Raw genomic sequence first — 18,899 nt, forward strand, 5'->3', positions numbered from 1 at the left:
TCCAGTGTGGCATACAGAGTGTAGCGCAGCCTGTAAGGATTATATGTACTGGACTTGGGCTCCCGCTGCCCTACTTTTCATTAAAATATTTAGAGAGAGAGAGGGAGAGAGATTGCATGAATGCCTGGACAGATGGAGTGGGGGTTTGATTAAACTGTGCACCAAGTACTGGGAAATGCTACAACTTTTTCTTTCAATGCACAGACAGACAGTTGTAATTTACTGGTTTTCATGATTTTATTGCAGGGATATTTTACTTGAATGCATGACGCTATATTAGTAATCATGTTTTGTGCTTTTTTTTGTTTTGTTTGACCCATGAGCTTATAAAGTCTAAGAGGATTGTTTGTTTCCTCTTGTATTTTCCTCCCAGCCTCATCATATTCTCACATTCACTGACCTAAACACACAGCGATGGTGCTGTTCCTGGGAGAAATATCTTTGGTTGCCCCTGAGCTGCAGAAGCTGCTGAAATATAAATGAGACACTTAATGGCTGAGGCTGTATCGAGCTAGTGTTTAACAGGGATCCCAGGATTGTGTGTCACGGGGCTTCTGGCTTCGATCTCAGGAAGTCCTCTTGCCACTTGCCAAATCCCGATTCATAAATGCCACCGGGAGTCTGTGTGTCACACTGGATGTGTTAATGTTGCCGTGACTGGGGCCCATATTACCTGGCGGGACCCCCATATGTGATCCTCCCTCAAGACATGAAAAGTGCTCAATCACATTTCTTTTATACTGTACATAAGAAATAAACAGCTATACATACTACTGCCTTGGACAGATGGTTGTACTCAAATTTTTCTAGATATTTTTTGGGGGGAAAACATTCCTGTCTCCATTCTGAATATTTCACTAATTGGCTTGCGGGATGTTCACATGAAGTGTGGTTTTACGACTTAGTTCTTATTTGTTAGCTTTGAGGCTGTCTGTATGCAAGTGTGCGAGTCCTTAATGCTTAAAAAAAGATTTTTGTCCTATAAAAAGCCCTCAGAAATGAGTGTCCAGCCCCCCAATACCACCTACCTCCAGCTCCAACTAACAAGTAGCAAATCATGACTCTGATGTAACTTTAACTAAAGCTTCCATGTCGCCATGTAAAAGAAAAGGAACAACACTAGTGATGTCCAGCCCTAAATTCCTGTTTCAATTGGAAATCGGAGTGTTTTTTTCCCCATACTTGGATTTAGCCCTTATATGTGCAGGGAGGGATGGGTAACTTTATTTGTCAAGAAGTGGTAGTTTTTTATTATTGGTTTTCACTTGATATAAGAAATATGTTTGCTTTACATTTTTTAATCTTTAAATTTAGATTAAGTCATTTTTAGGCAAAATGTACATTTGAATTTCAAAATGAATATACATTTTTCAAATTGTACATAATAATGTTGAGATACCTGTACCTAAATTCACTTTTTTTTTTTTTTTTTTTGACAAGCTATTTTAGTATTGACTCATCTTATTTTAGCCATAAGGTGAAAATAATTCTCTGCTTAGTGGTTGCAGACTTTTAATATCAGTGCATTTGTTAATTTGTACATTTGCATTTTGCCTTCTTAGGTCAACTCCAAAGCAGTACAACAAATCTTTTGCACAAAAAAACCCTAGGGTTTCATTTGACTGATTCTGGCAATATGCAGAAACCACTTGTTCCCAGCTACATAATTGAAAATGTCAGATCAGAGTCATATTTCTAAACTATTTTGTCCTACTTGCCATATTGAATAGAAAGGCACTCTCTGTCATCTAGGGCAATTACGAACTAGATGTGAAGGGAAGCAGATGTTAGAACATGATGTGATCTATCATCTGTGATGGATGACACCTTCCAATCTAGTAATAGCCATTTGTAACATTTGATTAACAATAAGAGTCAGAAATAGCGAGCTATTACTGCTGTGAAATGGGCAACTGTTATTCTGCATCTCACAGTGTGAGTCATCCTTCATTTAACATTCAGAAAAGCTATCCATTATGCATCATAATTACTGTTAAGAGACTTGAAGAACAATGACCTTACAAATGCTTGAACGTGCGGTAATGGGCTCTTAGAGCATTTTAAACTTACAGGTTTTTGGTATGCATTTCTTTTCAGATGTGTTGATGGACTCCACGACGGCAACGGCAGAGCTGGGCTGGATGATATATCCATCATTGGGGGTGAGTCTCATTGAAATAATTTAGATGATCAGACCTAGCACAACTGAATAATTCAGTGCACAAATTCAGCTTGTCTCATGTGGTACCGAAATAGAAGTTGAAAGAATTCCAAATTAGATTCTTTTTAATGCAATCCAACATCTAAGGTAAAAATGTGCAGAAGTGAGACAAACTGCATAGTTTGTCTCACTTCTGCACATTTTTACCTTAGATGTCATAATGTTTCTGTAATGGTGTGAAACCAGAATCGAATGTTTCATAAATATTCAAAAAGCTAGAAAAAAAACATCCTTTTACTATTAGCCGCACACATTGCTTATTCAAACATTATTATCTGTTCTTTGGTTCCAGTGGGAAGAGGTGAGTGGCTACGACGAGAACATGAACACCATCCGCACCTACCAAGTGTGCAATGTCTTCGACGCCAGCCAGAATAACTGGGTGCGCACCAAATACATCCGGCGGCAGGGTGCCCAGCGGATCCACGTGGAGATGAAGTTCTCCGTGCGAGACTGCAGCAGCATCCCGAAAGTCCCTGGCTCTTGCAAGGAGACTTTTAATCTGTATTACTTCGAATCAGACTCTGATGTAGCCACCAAGGTGTATCCCGCCTGGATGGAGAACCCTTGGGTCAAGGTGGACACCATTGCTGCCGATGAGAGTTTCTCCCAGGTGGACCTGGGCGTCGGTATGATGAAGATCAACACGGAAGTACGCAGCTTTGGGCCGGTGTCCCGTAATGGCTTCTACTTGGCCTTTCAGGATTATGGAGCCTGCATGTCACTCATCGCTGTAAAGGTTTTCTATCGCAAATGCCCCCGAATTATTCGGAATGGGGCCATCTTTCAGGAAACCTTGTCAGGGGCGGAGAGCACCTCTCTGGTGTCCGCCCGAGGCACTTGTGTACCTAATGGAGAGGAAGTGGATGTACCCATTAAACTGTACTGCAATGGAGATGGGGAGTGGCTGGTACCTATCGGGCGTTGCGTGTGCAAGGCCGGGTACGAGTCTTTGGACAACGAGACTGTGTGTAAAGGTGAGTTTTGTTGCTTATTCAGTATTGCTTATTAGGTATTTTACAGAATTAGAAAATTACAGAAAAATTATTGTTTGGTGGCTCTTGCTGAAGATTCGCAGGTGAAAAAGACATCAAAGGCCACATATTTTTTATGTAAAAATCATTCATGCACTATTGGCTTGACGGAAGGTTAGCACTTGACATCAAATTTTTTTTTACATTCTGTTCAATAATTCAAATTCTTAAGTTTTGTCTCCAGAATAAACATTGAAAAAAGTAAAGAAAAGAAAAGGAAAAAAGATAAGAAGATTCTTAAAGCCACATTATGTAACTTTTTTGCTTTAAAAATAGCAAAAATCACTATATGTGTCTATGTTATATATATTTTTTTGTTGTGTACTTACATTATCCCGACTGTTTCCAACAACTTTCAAACCAGGAGAAATTTGTAATTTAATTCGAGAAACGTCCCGTTTCTTTATTTCCGTTTTGTCGCCGTCAATGGCGTCATATCCGCGTTGTCCCTGGTTTCCGCTCGCACTGCCATGGCAACCAGAGCTATGAACCAGAGCCCTCTGATAGTAACCAAAGCGACTGACTGTAGTTCGCAATGTCTATTTGCACGCTGTTGTTGTTTCGTTCAAACATTATGGACCATGGCAAGGAGACTTTGGATACAAAAGGAGAACTAAAACGAGAATCAATATCAGCGCGGTGTTTTCGAGATGCCTAGAGCTCCCATAGACAGTATATAAACAAGAGCTCCACGTCCGAGACTTCGACCGCTTCTACATGTACTTTATTAAACAGGTGAGCACATTTACATAAAACTAATCAATGTTATATAGCTCAACATGATGAAATGTTAGAATATGATCTGTATGTTATTCTAATGTTGATCTAGCTTACTGCTAGTCTCATACAGACAAACTAACACATACATTTCAACACATTCAAATGCAGTTTAGTGTGATAGTGTAATGTTAGACCAAGTGAAACAACGCTGCGTTACCTCACAAGTTTAATTTGTCTAATAAACTGACCTGTGACTGTGAGTAGTAATTCTGCACTCGCGTGTAACGTTAGTTTGGTAGAATGAAATGTCCATATTCCTTATATGATAGCTGATAGCTGTCTCTTAGCAATCCCGAACTGCTTCATATCACAGTCATGATAAAAGCATCGATGTATTCAGTTATCCATAAACATTATTAGATCCATAGATTAGATCGGTCGGCTTGACGTTGACGACAAGATCCATAATTCTTAGCAAATGTTGCGTCATCAAACTACGCCTTTGTTATTGTAAATAGGTTAGCGACCCCTAGTGGCGAAAAATTCCGTACTGTACGTTTAAGAGATGATATTTTTTATATATATATATATTTTTAGAAAAAAATATTCTTAAGTTAAAAATTTTGAAGAAAATAGCAGGTAAGAAGATATTTTTTCTTTATGCTTTGTGAATCCGGACCCAGAAGATATTAAGTCGTACTACAGACTTTATGGTGCTTTATAGTATTTTTATGTACTTTTTTTGGGCTTGACAGTACATAAAATATAAGAAAATGTATATATTTTACAAAACATTTTGTCTAGAATAGATAGAATTAAAATTTGAGAGTTTGAAACCACATTAGGTTGAGTAATTAATAATCCCTTTAAAAAAAATGTTTTATTTAAACTCTTCTTTAAAGGTTGTCATTCTCATCTTTGTCTGGTTTTAATGGCTCACTAAAAAGTAAAACTGTTGTTACTTAAATGAGCAATTTCTAGTAGATTTGACCCTTAAAAATAACTTTCGTCTGTGTGACGGGATGTTGTCACGTTGATTTAGATGTTACCACATGACACACTACATTTTTAGGTAGCCTGACAAAACATTTTTTACAGTGCTGGATGCCAGCAATGATAAATAAATAATGAATAGCCTCAGCTTCAGCCTCAGATTTCTGCACCCACATAAAGCACCATGAAATACAGATACATTGCCAAATTATGAAAAAGCTTGCATAATCTTTGTATTAGTGTTTTTTTGATTATTATTTTATCCAATGACGGAAAAGGAGGACCTAATGTCCTTCCTGAATGCGCATGCACACCCACACACACACACACACACACACACACACACGTCACAGAGTCTTACTATTGAGAGCTGCCCTGCAGGTACAAAACATTCACTGACCTGATCCTTATGAAAGCTAGTTGAAAGACATTGTGTCCTCCTGCCTGTTTCTATCCATGTGCAGAGGATTTCTTTGGTTACAAGCATTGTTATTTCAAGCTAAATCCACACACGCTCATGCACACACAAGCACTGACCCTTAAAACTGTTTTTATAACATGAGATTTTGTTTTTATAGCATTACTCGACAAGGAAGTAGCTCTCTGTCTGTGAGAACAAGGGAGCCGTAATGAATAGAAATCCTCCAGTCAGTTGTAATGCTGCCTTGATAGGTTGGAATGAATAGAGGGATTTGGGTAGAAAAAAAGGTGTTTTTTTTCACCCTCTCTCAGCACTCGGCAGATATGATTACATTCAAGGAGAGCAGGGCAGCAAAGAGGGAATGATTTTGGCAGGGTTCTCCTGGGTACCGTTGACAGAATCTAAATTACTAATATCCCCCCATCTGGAGCAGCTGATGGATGGAAATCGGCAATATCCTGGGCGAGCACAAGCCAGACCATCTCTTTTATTTCCCCTGGTGTTAATCCTCCTCGCTGCCACCACTTTAATGACACTCCTAATTGACTAATTTGGAGTGTGCAGGGGGAGCTGTGTGGACGCTTAGACGCTGCTCTCCCTGGCGAGTCCATTCAGAAATCAAGCACAACTAATGAATCCCCCTGTGGTTGTTAACCAAGGGCTGCATGTAGACAAATGGATTTATGAGTTCCATTTTCTGTCTCTAAAGGAAATATTCAGTAGCTATACTCATTAAAGCCAAGTAGAGACATAATGGTCGAATTGATAGCAGGCTTGACATGTAATTCTCTTATACTGTAATGTTATACTGGTACAATGGCACAGCACTGCATGCTTCCGGTCAATGCAACTTCAAAGGCACTTTGTGAGTGATTTCATCTCAGTGGCGGTGTGTTTTTTAAATCCGCACAGTAGGTTTACTTTTCTTGCTGATATTTTGAATGGCCCCACCACAGTAATCAAATAACTTGTTGTTAAATATTTTTTTAATATAATTGGTTTTAAATTAAACTAAATAAAACATTTTATGAAATAAGCTAAATAACAAAAAATAAATAAATACATCTTTACTGAATTTGCTCAACAATAAGGATTTTTGTCTGCTGACTTAAGCCAGTAGGGAAAATCACACTCACTGCTCTTGACTGAATAACCTTTGTAGCTTTAATAAGGATTAATCTATATTTAATTTATAATTTATGCAGTGAAGACTGTGAAGTGTTTGATACATTTCTGTATACAGTGGGTACGGAAAGTATTCAGACCCCCTTACATTTTTCACTCTTTGTTATATTGCAGCCATTTGCTAAAATCATTTAAGTTAATTTTTTTCCTCATTATTGTACACACAGCACCCCATATTGACAGAAAAACACAGAATTGTTGACATTTTTGCTCATTTATTAAAAAAGAAAAACTGAAATATCACATGGTCCTAAGTATTCAGACCCTTTGCTGTGACACTCATATATTTAACTCAGGTGCTGTCCATTTCTTCTGATCATCCTTGAGATGGTTCTACACCTTCATTTGAGTCCAGCTGTGTTTGATTATACTGATTGGACTTGATTAGGAAAGCTCTATATAAGGCCTTACAGCTCACAGTGCTTGTCAGAGCAAATGAGAATCATGAGGTCAAAGGAACTGCCTGAAGAGCTCAGAGACAGAATTGTGGCAAGGCACAGATCTGGCCAAGGTTACAAAAATATTTCTGCTGTACTTAAGGTTCCTAAGAGCACAGTGGCCTCCATAATCCTTAAATGGAAGACGTTTGGGACGACCAGAACCCTTCCGTCCGGCCAAACTGAGCTATCGGGGGAGAAGAGCCTTGGTGAGAGAGGTAAAGAAGAACCCAAAGATCACTGTGGCTGAGCTCCAGAGATGCAGTCGGGAGATGGGAGAAAGTTGGCCAGACGGAAGCCTCTCCTCAGTGCAAGACATGAAAGCACACCTGAAGTGCTTGGCCTTAATTCTAAGCGGTATGTGTGGAGAAAACCAGGCACTGCTCATCACCTGTCCAATACAGTCTCAACAGTGAAGCATGGTGGTGGCAGCATCATGCTGTGGGGGTGTTTTTCAGCTGCAGGGACAGGACGACTGGTTGCAATCGAGGGAAAGATGAATGCGGCCAAGTACAGGGATATCCTGGACGAAAACCTTCTCCAGAGTGCTCTGAATGAATGGCCCAGCCAGAGCCCTGACTTAAACCCAATTGAACATCTCTGGAGAGACCTGAAAATGGCTGTCCACCAACGTTTACCATCCAACCTGACAGAACTGGAGAGGATCTGCAAGGAGGAATGGCAGAGGATACCCAAATCCAGGTGTGAAAAACTTGTTGCATCTTTCCCAAAAAGACTCATGGCTGTATTAGATCAAAAGGGTGCTTCTACTAAATACTGAGCAAAGGGTCTGAATACTTAGGACCATGTGATATTTCAGTTTTTCTTTTTTAATAAATGTGCAAAAATGTCAACAATGTCTGTGTTTTTCTGTCAATATGGGGTGCTGTGTGTACAATAATGAGGAAAAAAAATGAACTTAAATGATTTTAGCAAATGGCTGCAATATAACAAAGAGTGAAAAATTGAAAGGGGACGTATCATGCTAAATCCACTTTTTTAGCCCTTAAATGCATTTTGTTGTATATTTGGAGTGTTTAGAAGTACAGAAAAATTGAAATTATTCTCTTCAGGTGCTTCGTTGATATCTGTATATTCTGTTTTGGTCATATTTTTCAACCTGTTCCGATTTTTCTGTTCTCTATGACGTTTTTTGAACTATTACGTCACAGTATTTGCAGCGGAACTGCCAAATAAGGACATTGACTTCCGGCCCACCACTTCGAGCAATCCGCCATTTTTATTTCTCGCTGCCATTTTGTAGTCCAAGCTAAAGGATGCAGAAGTTACGAGAGGGTAAGTTAAAATGTTCGGTTGTTGGATGTAGTGACCCACACGCTTCATTACACCGTCTAATGTAGATGAACAGCCGCGCTTGTGACAGGGCGCATGTTTAATTGAAAGAACGAGCAGAGAGAGAGACACGGTCGCGCGCACTCTCTCTCTTCGGAGCCAAGCGAAAGTGTAAACAAGACTTCACCGTCTCCAAACTAGACGCTGTCTTGCTCTCTCTCCCTCGCACATATTAATCAAAATAAATCGACACGGTGGTAAAAGGTCGGAAGACCAAAGATTCATGTGTAAATACAGTAACACACCATTGCGATACATACATCCATATGAAGACGTTGTTCTGCAGGTTCGTCGTCTTCATTTTCATCTCGCTCCGGCTCCGACTCTGGCTCGAACATGTAAGGCTGGCTGGACAAGTCTTCCGTTGTTGACATTTTGTTAATAACGTGTGAATAAAACGTTCCTGTGCCGCTAGATAATCGTATCTCTGCTATCAAACTACAAAAATGGCCGAACGGGGTGGAGTTGAACCGAGTGTCACCTCTGCAAACTGGAGAGGGGGCGGGGTATGAAGTGTCTCAATTGTATTTAAAGAGACCGCACCAAAACGAGTTGCTCTCAGACGCACATCAGAAAAGGGGTAGAAAAGGGGCCTGTGGAGCTATAATAATGAGGAATTCAGACCCAAGCATTGCAGTTCCGCTTTATATAGACTACAAATGTATGATTTATATGTAAAAAGGAACGATTTAAAAGCATGATATGTCTCCTATAAGGGGGTCTGAATACTTTCCGTACCCACTGTATATCCTACCTGTTAGACCTACCTTAAATCTTAAAGCACTGTTTACAAGGTTAAATGGGTCAAAAAAACCAAAACCGCAAAATTGCATTTTGACAGGACGGGTAAAAATCTGAACTGGTCTGACTGGGCCAATAGAAAAAATGGAGCAATATATTGAAGGGCACAGGTGACATTTATTACAAGGGTTTTTTGTGAAGATTGTTTGAAGTTCACTTAAATTAAAAGTTATCTATTTTTTAAAGCCTAATAAATGTTCAAATTTATAGCTTTTATTTAATGAACTTTTTTAATCAATTGACAGCACTAATAAATTCCTTTTTTTTTTTTTTACCAAAAACAAACAAATACTATTAAAAAATGTGTTAGATTTTTGGGGAAAGAATAACTATAAATTATACTGACCCAAAACTCTCTCACACAAGCCCTGGGCCATCGGGTCATTCTTTTTGTTGAGTCCTGTTTTATAGGCCTATTTACCATATTGAAACATGACTAACCATCCTTATGAAAGAAAGTACAGGAACAGCTTGTGAAATAGAATTTACATATGTCTTGTGCCAGGAACGCCTCTCCTCTCCACAGCCAAGAACTGAGACTCACCCACACCTCAAGTAATTTTAGTGGTAGCACTAATTCAGTTAATCCAACTGACCTTCTTACCCTCTCTGTGCTTCTCTCGAGATGTTCTTCAGCCCTCTCGCTGTCATTCAGATGTGGTTTGTGATGGATATTATTGACTGGCCTTCTAGATTGCATTTCATAAGTAATTACATAGACCTCATTGTACAGTTTCTGCTTGTTTTAACGTTTAATGATTATAAATTATAAATAAATGTTGGCAGCAGATGAATTACCTCTACTGTATGGAGCTGGACTGTGGCCAATCCCTCAAGCCAAACCCGCCTGTGTCTTGAAACAAGATGAATGTCGGCTGTTTTTGCTTATATTGTGCTATGGCCAATCAATACATTCCTCCACGGACAGCCACAATGTGCGTTTGTTGACCTTTCAATTAGAAGTAATGTTTTTGTTATCTTGTTATCTTTGAATATGATATTTTATTATCTAGGGAGTACCTTAGGCCTAAACCTCAATTTTTGATTTATTGGAGTAACCTCAAAGCTAAAAGCTTACAGTTAATCAAGGCTGTATATTCTTTATTATGTAAATGTCATGTATCTGAAGAGTTAGATCCACTAAGTCCTGCAATGAGTGTCCACTGGAATGTTGTATCTATCTTTTAATCTTTCACAGTCACTGTTGAGGGCCGCTTGGTGACCTTTGTGCAATGCTGCCGCTATTTTAAAGTGTTTACTAGCTGGATAATGTGTTCAGATGGCCACTATAGATCATAATTTACCAACACACTGTTTTTTTTTTTTTTGCACATGGGGGTCACAGTGTCTGTCTCTTCCTCAGTTTCCTCAACCTTTATGACTGTAGTTATTTTCTAACATATACAGAGAGCTATGGATGGGAATTATAATTTTTTTGGTTAATTATAAGTTTCATTTGTTGGATAACTGGCTTTTCTGGTGTATTTTGATTAAAACAAATAACTCTTATTAGTCTTTAGTGAATCAAGAGCATACAGTACAACCAGCAAAACAATAGATTCTCAAACAAATGACTCTTATATGAGGCGTTTTATGTGTGAATCAGATGCATACAGTGTGACCAGTCTAGGATGATTCACGAACAAATGACTCTTCAAATGACTCTTATGAGGCGGTTCTTTGTAGTGAATCAGGAGCATACAGTGTGACCAATATGTAGTAGAGACCTGCACTCCCGTGAGACTACGGGTGTGAATCCTCACAGGTCTCACGATTTAATTTGATTACGATTATCATGTATTTTTTTACGTCTCACTTTTCATGTCTGAAATTTTACTTTAGCTATGGTTAAATTGAGTATTTTTCTCTATATATAGTGATGTAATAGCAACTTGTAAATAAATATTAAGTTTTGTCATGCTAGCATGTGTGGAAACTTTTAAACCAAGTGCGTAGCTGTTACAACTTTAGGTTGTGCTCCGCTCATCCCTTGTTCAAAAAAAGTTTGAAACTCTGCCCTGTATAATTGTGCATTGGCACATTTTGCTGAGAATATATCTTATGTAAAGCAAAATGGACATTTTAACTGAAATATAACCAAATCAATCAAATAAGTTTTAAATCAAGCCTGTGTTATTTTAGTATTATTTAAATGATGATGTCATTTTAGCTTAAGTTTTTGTAATTTAATGTATTATTTTTATTGAGCTTTTATTTTTATTTCAGTTTCAGCTATTTTACTTCAACTTAAAGAAAGATGCCAGTTACTGTAGGTGCCTAGGCAACATTTCTCATTTAAGTTAAAGTTTTCATCTCTAATTTTTATATTTTTATGTTATTTTAGCCTTATTTTAAAATTATGATATAGAAAAAGTTTTAGTTAAAAATAACAAAAGTGAATCGAAAAGAGAAATCGATATCAACACCCAGCCCTATAGCGAGAACAGTACAATAGATCACTTATGCTGCTTCAATGTCCTCACATTAGAAATGGTTCTAGAATATCAGGCATTTGACACATTCACTGTGACAAAGGGTATTGTATGTGTCTGGATGTAATTATATATGGCAGTGAGACTTCACTGTGGATGTGGGGTCTGGAAAGTCCCAAGATGAACCGTGTTATTCGGCATGGCAGTAAAGAAGGGTGCTGGAGCCTGTCTCCTGGACTGACTTTATCAGGTACAGCTCTCTAATCCAATCTCAGCAGCACATTGCTGCAGGGAGGTCGTCTGCAACCTTATTTGTTCCTGTGACACAGGATGTATTTCAATTTGTTTCACCGCAGCACTGAATGTAAAAAGACTGCAGTCAGGCTATACAGAAATCAAATCAGTTTTCTATATGTCTGTGCAGAAGAAAAGCACAGTATACATTGCAAACCCCACATATGCACACAATATCTGCATATTTTAGTTGCACAATGACAAATTGCCCTCAGGCTTCTGAAGAAGGTTAAGTGGTCATGCAAGGCCGGGCCATTAATCTGCAGCTTTTTGTTTTCTGTCATTCAATGGATTATTGAGGATTTGTTTGGATTTCCTCCTCATTCCACATCTCACAAAACATTGATATTAACATGTTGACCGGTGGGGAGACCTTCACTGCCTTTTTTGTTTAGCTGAGAATGCAACCGATGATAATAAGATGGTTACGTTTTTATTGTGTGGTGAGATTTCATGTTTTCATGTCATTTTGGTTTTTCTGTGATAGACACTGCAGCTTCTGAGATGCAGAATCACAAGTTTCAAGTCAGAAGAGCAACTGACTTGCAACTAGAGCTGGATGAGTAGTTATGCTTCTGATGATAATTGTTATTGATTGTCCTACCAGGCCAGACTTGCATCAGCTCTTTGATCTTTCTCCTTGCTGTGAAAAACCGATCCGCTCTGATATTCCATTTATTTTAAATATAAACCCTGAATTTCAAGTCTTGACTACATGCATTCTGACTTTTCCTAAGTAATACTTATACTGTTATGTTCAACGTGAAAGTGCTGCAATTATACGCTTCTTGCAGGTATTATTGAAGTGTGATTTCCATGACTTCACACCCTGTGCGAAGGCCTCCTAAAGATATGGCACTTTTCATGAATATAGTACCAAACAGGGCCTGCTGACACTCTGAAAATAAATGTAATTTTTTAAAAACATTATAGTAACGTTAATATTAATAGGTTTAGACTAGTCGTGGCAAAGTTTCTGTAAACGTTAATGAAATTAGTTTTTGCGCACATCCCAAATAATGAATAGGTTAATTTTAGGTTATATAATAGTTTTTCATAGTTCAAATGCATAATCATGCCATATCTGAGCTTATTTAGTTAAAATATTGTACGATTTGTATGATGCAACTGAATGAAAGTGCCTTGTGTCTTGCTAATTTTTTTGGTATGTCACTTTCTGGTTTTTCATTAGCTTATGTCAGCATTCAACATGGTTTGTTTAAAGGCTTTCGAGGCAGAAGTGCTTTGCGTGTATTGGACTGTGCATTGAAGCGGACTGTTTTTGAGCTGACCTTTGTGTCTAAAGACGTTATGATAAGACTTATGATAAGGGCAAATCTGAAGTTTAGTGTGTTCCTTGTTGCATCAAAGTCAAAACATTGCCATAAATGTAATTTTTTGACAAGTGCTTTTGTGGGGTATACCAATTGGTACGAATACTAAATGTATTGTTATAAGCGAGTACAGATTGTCCACAATCACTTCTCTTTCCTTCTGAGAGAAAGGAAACATGTATGGAGATAAAAGATGAGGCTTCATTGGAGCATGGGGTTAATCAATGCTGAGAGCTGGATGTCCACACCGGAGCTGCCTGGCCCTCATCTCTTTGATGGGAAGCAGGTGTCCTGTTGTCATCGATAAGGGGCTCATTGATCAAAGGCCCTTCAGGAGTCCAGTGCTCATCCATCAGACTCCAGCGGCCAGGCAATGTCACGGAAACGAGGACTGTCAGTGCCTCTCCTCCTCACACATCACCATGAAAGAAAGCGCTTCACTGGCCAAGCAAAAAATGTCAACTAGGAGGGTGTTTTTGTTCCCTTTTTATGTAGGCCCATATTAGGGGTATGGGCGATCGGACAAAAATCGTATTTCACAATATGAGAATTTCACGATACATATATATATTCTCACACACACACACACAATATAGTAATTTTTAAGAACAAATTAAGCAAGTTACACACAATAGGACACGTATAATATACAATGATACAAATTAAACTGTTTTTCAGGGACAGTTGTAACGATCACCAGCTGGAGTGCCCTTGAGAGCCACCAGAGGGCACTCCACATAAGACTATTATCACTCACAAACTACATTTCCCATAACTCACTGCCCGGACTCATCATCACTGATCACATTCACCTGTACCTCATTCACTGATTGTATTCACCTGTGTCTCATCATCCTGTTAGTCTCAGTCTATTTATACCATATTCATTCACTCACCGCGAAGTCTTGTTTAAGTGTTACACTGCAATTCCGAGCGTTTTCCCTGGTTTCTTGTCTTTTGGTTTATTTGGATTTCTTTCCCTGTTCCCTGGATTACTCTTTTGCCTCTGCTCCCTGCCTGTTTTGTTTGTTTGGACTGCCTACCTGTGTTTTGACCTTTTGCCTGTACACTGGATTACGCCTCTGGATTACCCACAATAAAGCTGTGTTTGGATCTTAACCCTCGTCTCGGAGCAGTACGTGACAGACCAACAAAGAAACAAACAAAACAGGCAGGGACCAGAGGGACCACTATGACGTTACCATAAAAGCCAAACAGGCTAATCCGCCGAAGATTTGCGGGGGTTTAGCCTGTTTTATTGATCTGCTAAGTAGCATATTCCAATAGCAATACATCCTAATTAAGCAGTAATTTGCAGTGTTAATTATCTGTTATTAGTCATTATTTTCGTCAACGCCATTTTTTCACAGACGAAAACGAGACGATAACTAAATAAAAACTAGTTTTGAATGACAAAAACTATGACGAAAATCTATTGACATTTTCGTCAACGAATAAAAACTAGACGAAAATGTTAGATAGTGACGATTTGGGAAGCGATCCAGTCTGATGTCCTGCATTTGTGGTAGATGCGCACAATTGTACTGTAACGTGATCTACCCAGCGGCACACGAGTTCGCATGCGCTGCATGTCTCATAAAACGTTAAAACATGTAAACGTCTGGGAGAATGAGTAGAGCAGACATGAAGATCTGAATAAGAGTGACGACGCAAAAAAAGAGCTATATTCGGTACGGTTTTCTGTGCGCACACACCCGACCCGAAGCGTGCAGCCATTCACATAGACACTAGCCTATACAGCGCGCGAGTACAGAATTGAGCTATCTTTCGTGTCTGAATGGACAAATACACACAAATATTATGTCTAAATGTCCGTTTTGGAGAGTATTCACGTAAATGATGTCGGTTATGTCTTAAACAGTTGTGAGTGTATCTATGTGCATCAGTGCAATTCTGGATCCGCATGCCATTGGACATGATCCGATGTCTTAAAGTGACAGTGGGTAATAAACCTAATGCGGTCTGTGTCCTTAATGTTGATCAAGCAACAAAAGAAAAAGAGAAAAGCATTCACTGCTCGTTAATAGCTTTAATAAGGATTAATTATATTTAATTCATACAAATAAATATGTCTGCTTGAAAGAATAGAGAATGATGTATGCACGTAGTTATAAAGAATTCATATATCATTCATTGAAAAAAAGACTTCTACTTTAGGAAAAGTGGTTTTATTTAATTTTAGTTAAATCTGTATCTGTATTGCACGTTCAAACTTTAAAATCATTCATATTAGCAGGTTAATATATGTTTTCTCCGGGGTTTGGAAATTGTAGAGAAATTCCAAATAAATGCATTTAAATTGAAACCCATTATATTTTAGTCGACTAAATCTACTGCAGATTTAGTCGACTAAAATCTTATTGTATGTCGTCGACTAAAACTAGACTAAAACTAAAACAATTCAGATGACTAAAATATGACTAAAACTAAATGGCATTTTAGTCAAAAGACTATGACTAAAACTAAATCAAAATTTGCTGTCAAAATTAACACTGGTAATTTGCTCAAAATTTGTTTCTAATTATCTAACTTATATATCAGCATTTTATATCACACTCAAGATATTTGAACTGTTTTAATCGAATAGCAAATCATTAAACTACATGTAGTGCAGATTTATTTAGTAGATATTTTGCCAGGGACAATACACACTGATGAACATTTATGTGAAATGTGTCAATACTTTTCAACTGCTGTCCCTATGTTTACTCTCGTCTTATTCCGACGCCTGTCTGAGTCCAATTTTGCCCTTTTGGTTGCACTAGAGACAAGTTTTCTTTTTTTTATCTTGCGTGGAGTTTGCGTTGGTGTTTGAAATGAACTACAAGCAGGTCTCTTACAATCCATCTTCTACGGAGAATGCCGGCGAATACACAAACGTGCCAGACATAGCTATGTGAGCGTGCCGTGAACACGCATGACGTCACGCCCAGTCTAAAATTCCGGCCCGAATCCCTCTTATTTATTTTACTTTACAGGATTATAGAGACAATCTCAGTGATCAGAGAAGGGCTCATTCAGCCCATCAGGCAATTGTTTAAGCATGTATGGGTTAGAAAACGGGTATTTTTAACATGAAAAGTTGCTTAATGCACCTTTAATAAATTCATAATAAATAATAATAAAGCAAGATGCCCTGTTGAAATATGTGAGATGTGTGGTTTATTTACACTGCAAAGGTAAAGTATAAATTAAAATGATTGTGAAAGATGTGAAGGGGGAAGAGAATTTATACGTCACGTTTAGTCGATAAAACTCTTCCGCAAAGGATACACCTGTGTATCCTCGGTTATGACTCCTCAGAAAGACTCCTCAGGAAGCCTCCTCACTCCGCGGTGCAATTAGATAATTGAGATGTCCTTCAAGATGGCTGAGCTCGATCGGTTTCCGGGTCATAGGATGGAGGACGGAGGAGAGAGAGGAGACGAGGAGGGATATTGAGAAGCACCCACAGGCCTCCAGTGTGTCAAATCGCAGCTAAATGACCTACATGGGGATGTAAATGGTGCTCAAAACATGGCTGCCCATCTTCGTCACATTGGTACACCTGCTTAAATGAGTGACAAAAGTCCCTTGTGGAGTGCACAGAGAAATGGGGCATGCAAGGTCTCTGTTGTGCAGCTGTGAAATGGGGCTGGATCCCAAACTCAGCCAGTGGCTGTTGAAATGGATTTTATCCATTTTTCCTCTCACTTCACCTTATCTTCTCAACCAGCAACATAAAAATGACCAAAAAAAGGATATATTGTTAAATCAAACTTCAGCTTACTGAACCTATTGAGTAAAGTCATTAGCATAAGTTCCAGCCTTATGTAGTTCACATTGTGTGTGGGTGGTTGACATTTAGTGATGATTATTTAGGGAGAAAATGTAGTGAACAAGACAAGAAAATTATATAGTTTGCTCTTACCCGTGGCTACTTAGAAAAGTGTATGATAATTGGACTTTTTCATTTTTTTTTTTCTTTTAAACTAACTTAGCTTGTTTTTGCCACAGTTTGATATTAACAACAGACTTTTTGAAGGGCATACGGGGGGAAACAACACTAAATATGTATGAATTCAATGTAATATAGTTTTAGGGAAATGTTTTAAGGTCTAAGTTGCAGAGTGGAATACAAACTTTAAGAAACAGGCACTGAAAAACCCATATTAATTGGCCCTCAATCTCAAGTGTCTATGGTGGTTATGACCCTGTCTGATTGACATGCATCATAAAACATGCTACAGCATATGTTTCATACAGTTGTTTCGTGGCCTATTTGAATACACCTAGCATACTTGCAATATAAACAATGCCACATAGCAACAGCGCTTTTAATATAACGCTGACCAAAGACCATAGATCTGTAGCTCTAAAAATAGGCCATGAAAAAGTTACAAGGCAAACGTCTCCTTCCAACGTCCTTCAGAGAGGTTTTCTGTACTTCTTGGCTGAGCAAGGACTGCTTCTCCACTTAAAAAACACAAATATTTGTCACTTCACTTTGCATGCTGACCCAAGGGGAAGCACATTGCTTTGATTAATGTATATTTAACAACTTGCTGTCTTTTAGTGTAGGCAAAGGACAAGATTTTCATTATTGACTTGTTGCAAACAATTAGGAGGTGTAGTGTGCAACCATCCTGAATTGATTTATCACTCCAGAACCTTGTTTAGATAAAGCTGTTTACTTGTGTGAAGCATATTTACCTTTGTCATTTGGATAAGTTATTTATCAAGCCTCTGAATCATCGTCTGAACGCTTACAATCCATACTGAAGATCTGAGATTGAAATGCCCTATCTGAAACCCTCGCTGCTGTCGGATCATCTTCATTGTTCGCTACTGCTGTGTGTCTTCTGCTAGTTCTGTCCCCAGCAGTGCCACTGAATGACACATTCAGATACAGTTGACACTAGGGATGGGTACCGAAACCCGGTATTAAACGGGCCCCGGTGCTGAATTTTGAAAGACCGCTGGATCGTTAAGCTCGGACGTTATCGGTTCTGCTGTCGGTACTGGAGAAATTATGAAAGTAGCCTACACGTGCTATTTATTATTGCTATTAAGAAATTATTTTCTTGCGAATATATATTGAACCATTTGTCTGTGATGCATTTTTGCTAAAGAGAGAGAGAGAGAGTGTGTGTGTGTGTGTGTGTGTGTGTGTGTGTGTGTGTGTGTGAGAGAGAGAGAGAGAGCGAGAGCGAGCGATCTTTCACGCAAAGCCACGGCGCGCGCAACACAACAGCCCTGCTTAATGAGTGACGATGAGGACAGAACATTCAAAAGGTTACACTTTAGATCTTTGATATTAAACTAATTTTATTTTAGATTTAGGTTTTGGCTTCCAATGATTATAAAAAAGAAGATATTTGAGGTGTAACCATTAAAAACGAATAACTAAGCCACATTCTCTCCAGCGCAACTTCCTTCCCTTCACAGAGCGATGCGCTGTCATTTCTCCCTAAAACCCAAAAGGACCGTCAGAATCTGCACGATCGGTGATTGTTGTAAAATGTAGTCTATACTTTTGCTAAACTGCGGGACACGTTTGATAATAAAAGGCTATTAAAAGTACCAAAATTGACGCAATAGACGCTGTTCCAAAATGCGGCGCACGCTCCGAAACACACCGCAACGAGACAAGCAACGTATATTTTGGGCTTCG

The 18,899-nt window shown here is 38.7% G+C and overlaps 1 protein-coding gene across 2 annotated transcripts in view; it reads left to right on the forward strand.

Annotated features, from left to right (window-relative positions):
• Window positions 1–18,899, forward strand: part of ephb2a (eph receptor B2a) — a 76,119-nt gene that overhangs the window by 15,280 nt on the left and 41,940 nt on the right. For both annotated transcript variants that reach the window (XM_082146405.1, XM_082146406.1), the window contains exons 2-3: window positions 2,098–2,162; window positions 2,514–3,198. In XM_082146405.1, the coding sequence (XP_082002531.1) occupies window positions 2,098–2,162; window positions 2,514–3,198 (750 nt within the window). The remainder of the gene's footprint in view (window positions 1–2,097; window positions 2,163–2,513; window positions 3,199–18,899) is intronic.

The sequence above is a fragment of the Leuciscus leuciscus genome (assembly GCF_965113295.1).
Source record: "Leuciscus leuciscus genome assembly, chromosome: 18".
NCBI classification, from domain to species: domain Eukaryota; kingdom Metazoa; phylum Chordata; class Actinopteri; order Cypriniformes; family Leuciscidae; genus Leuciscus; species Leuciscus leuciscus.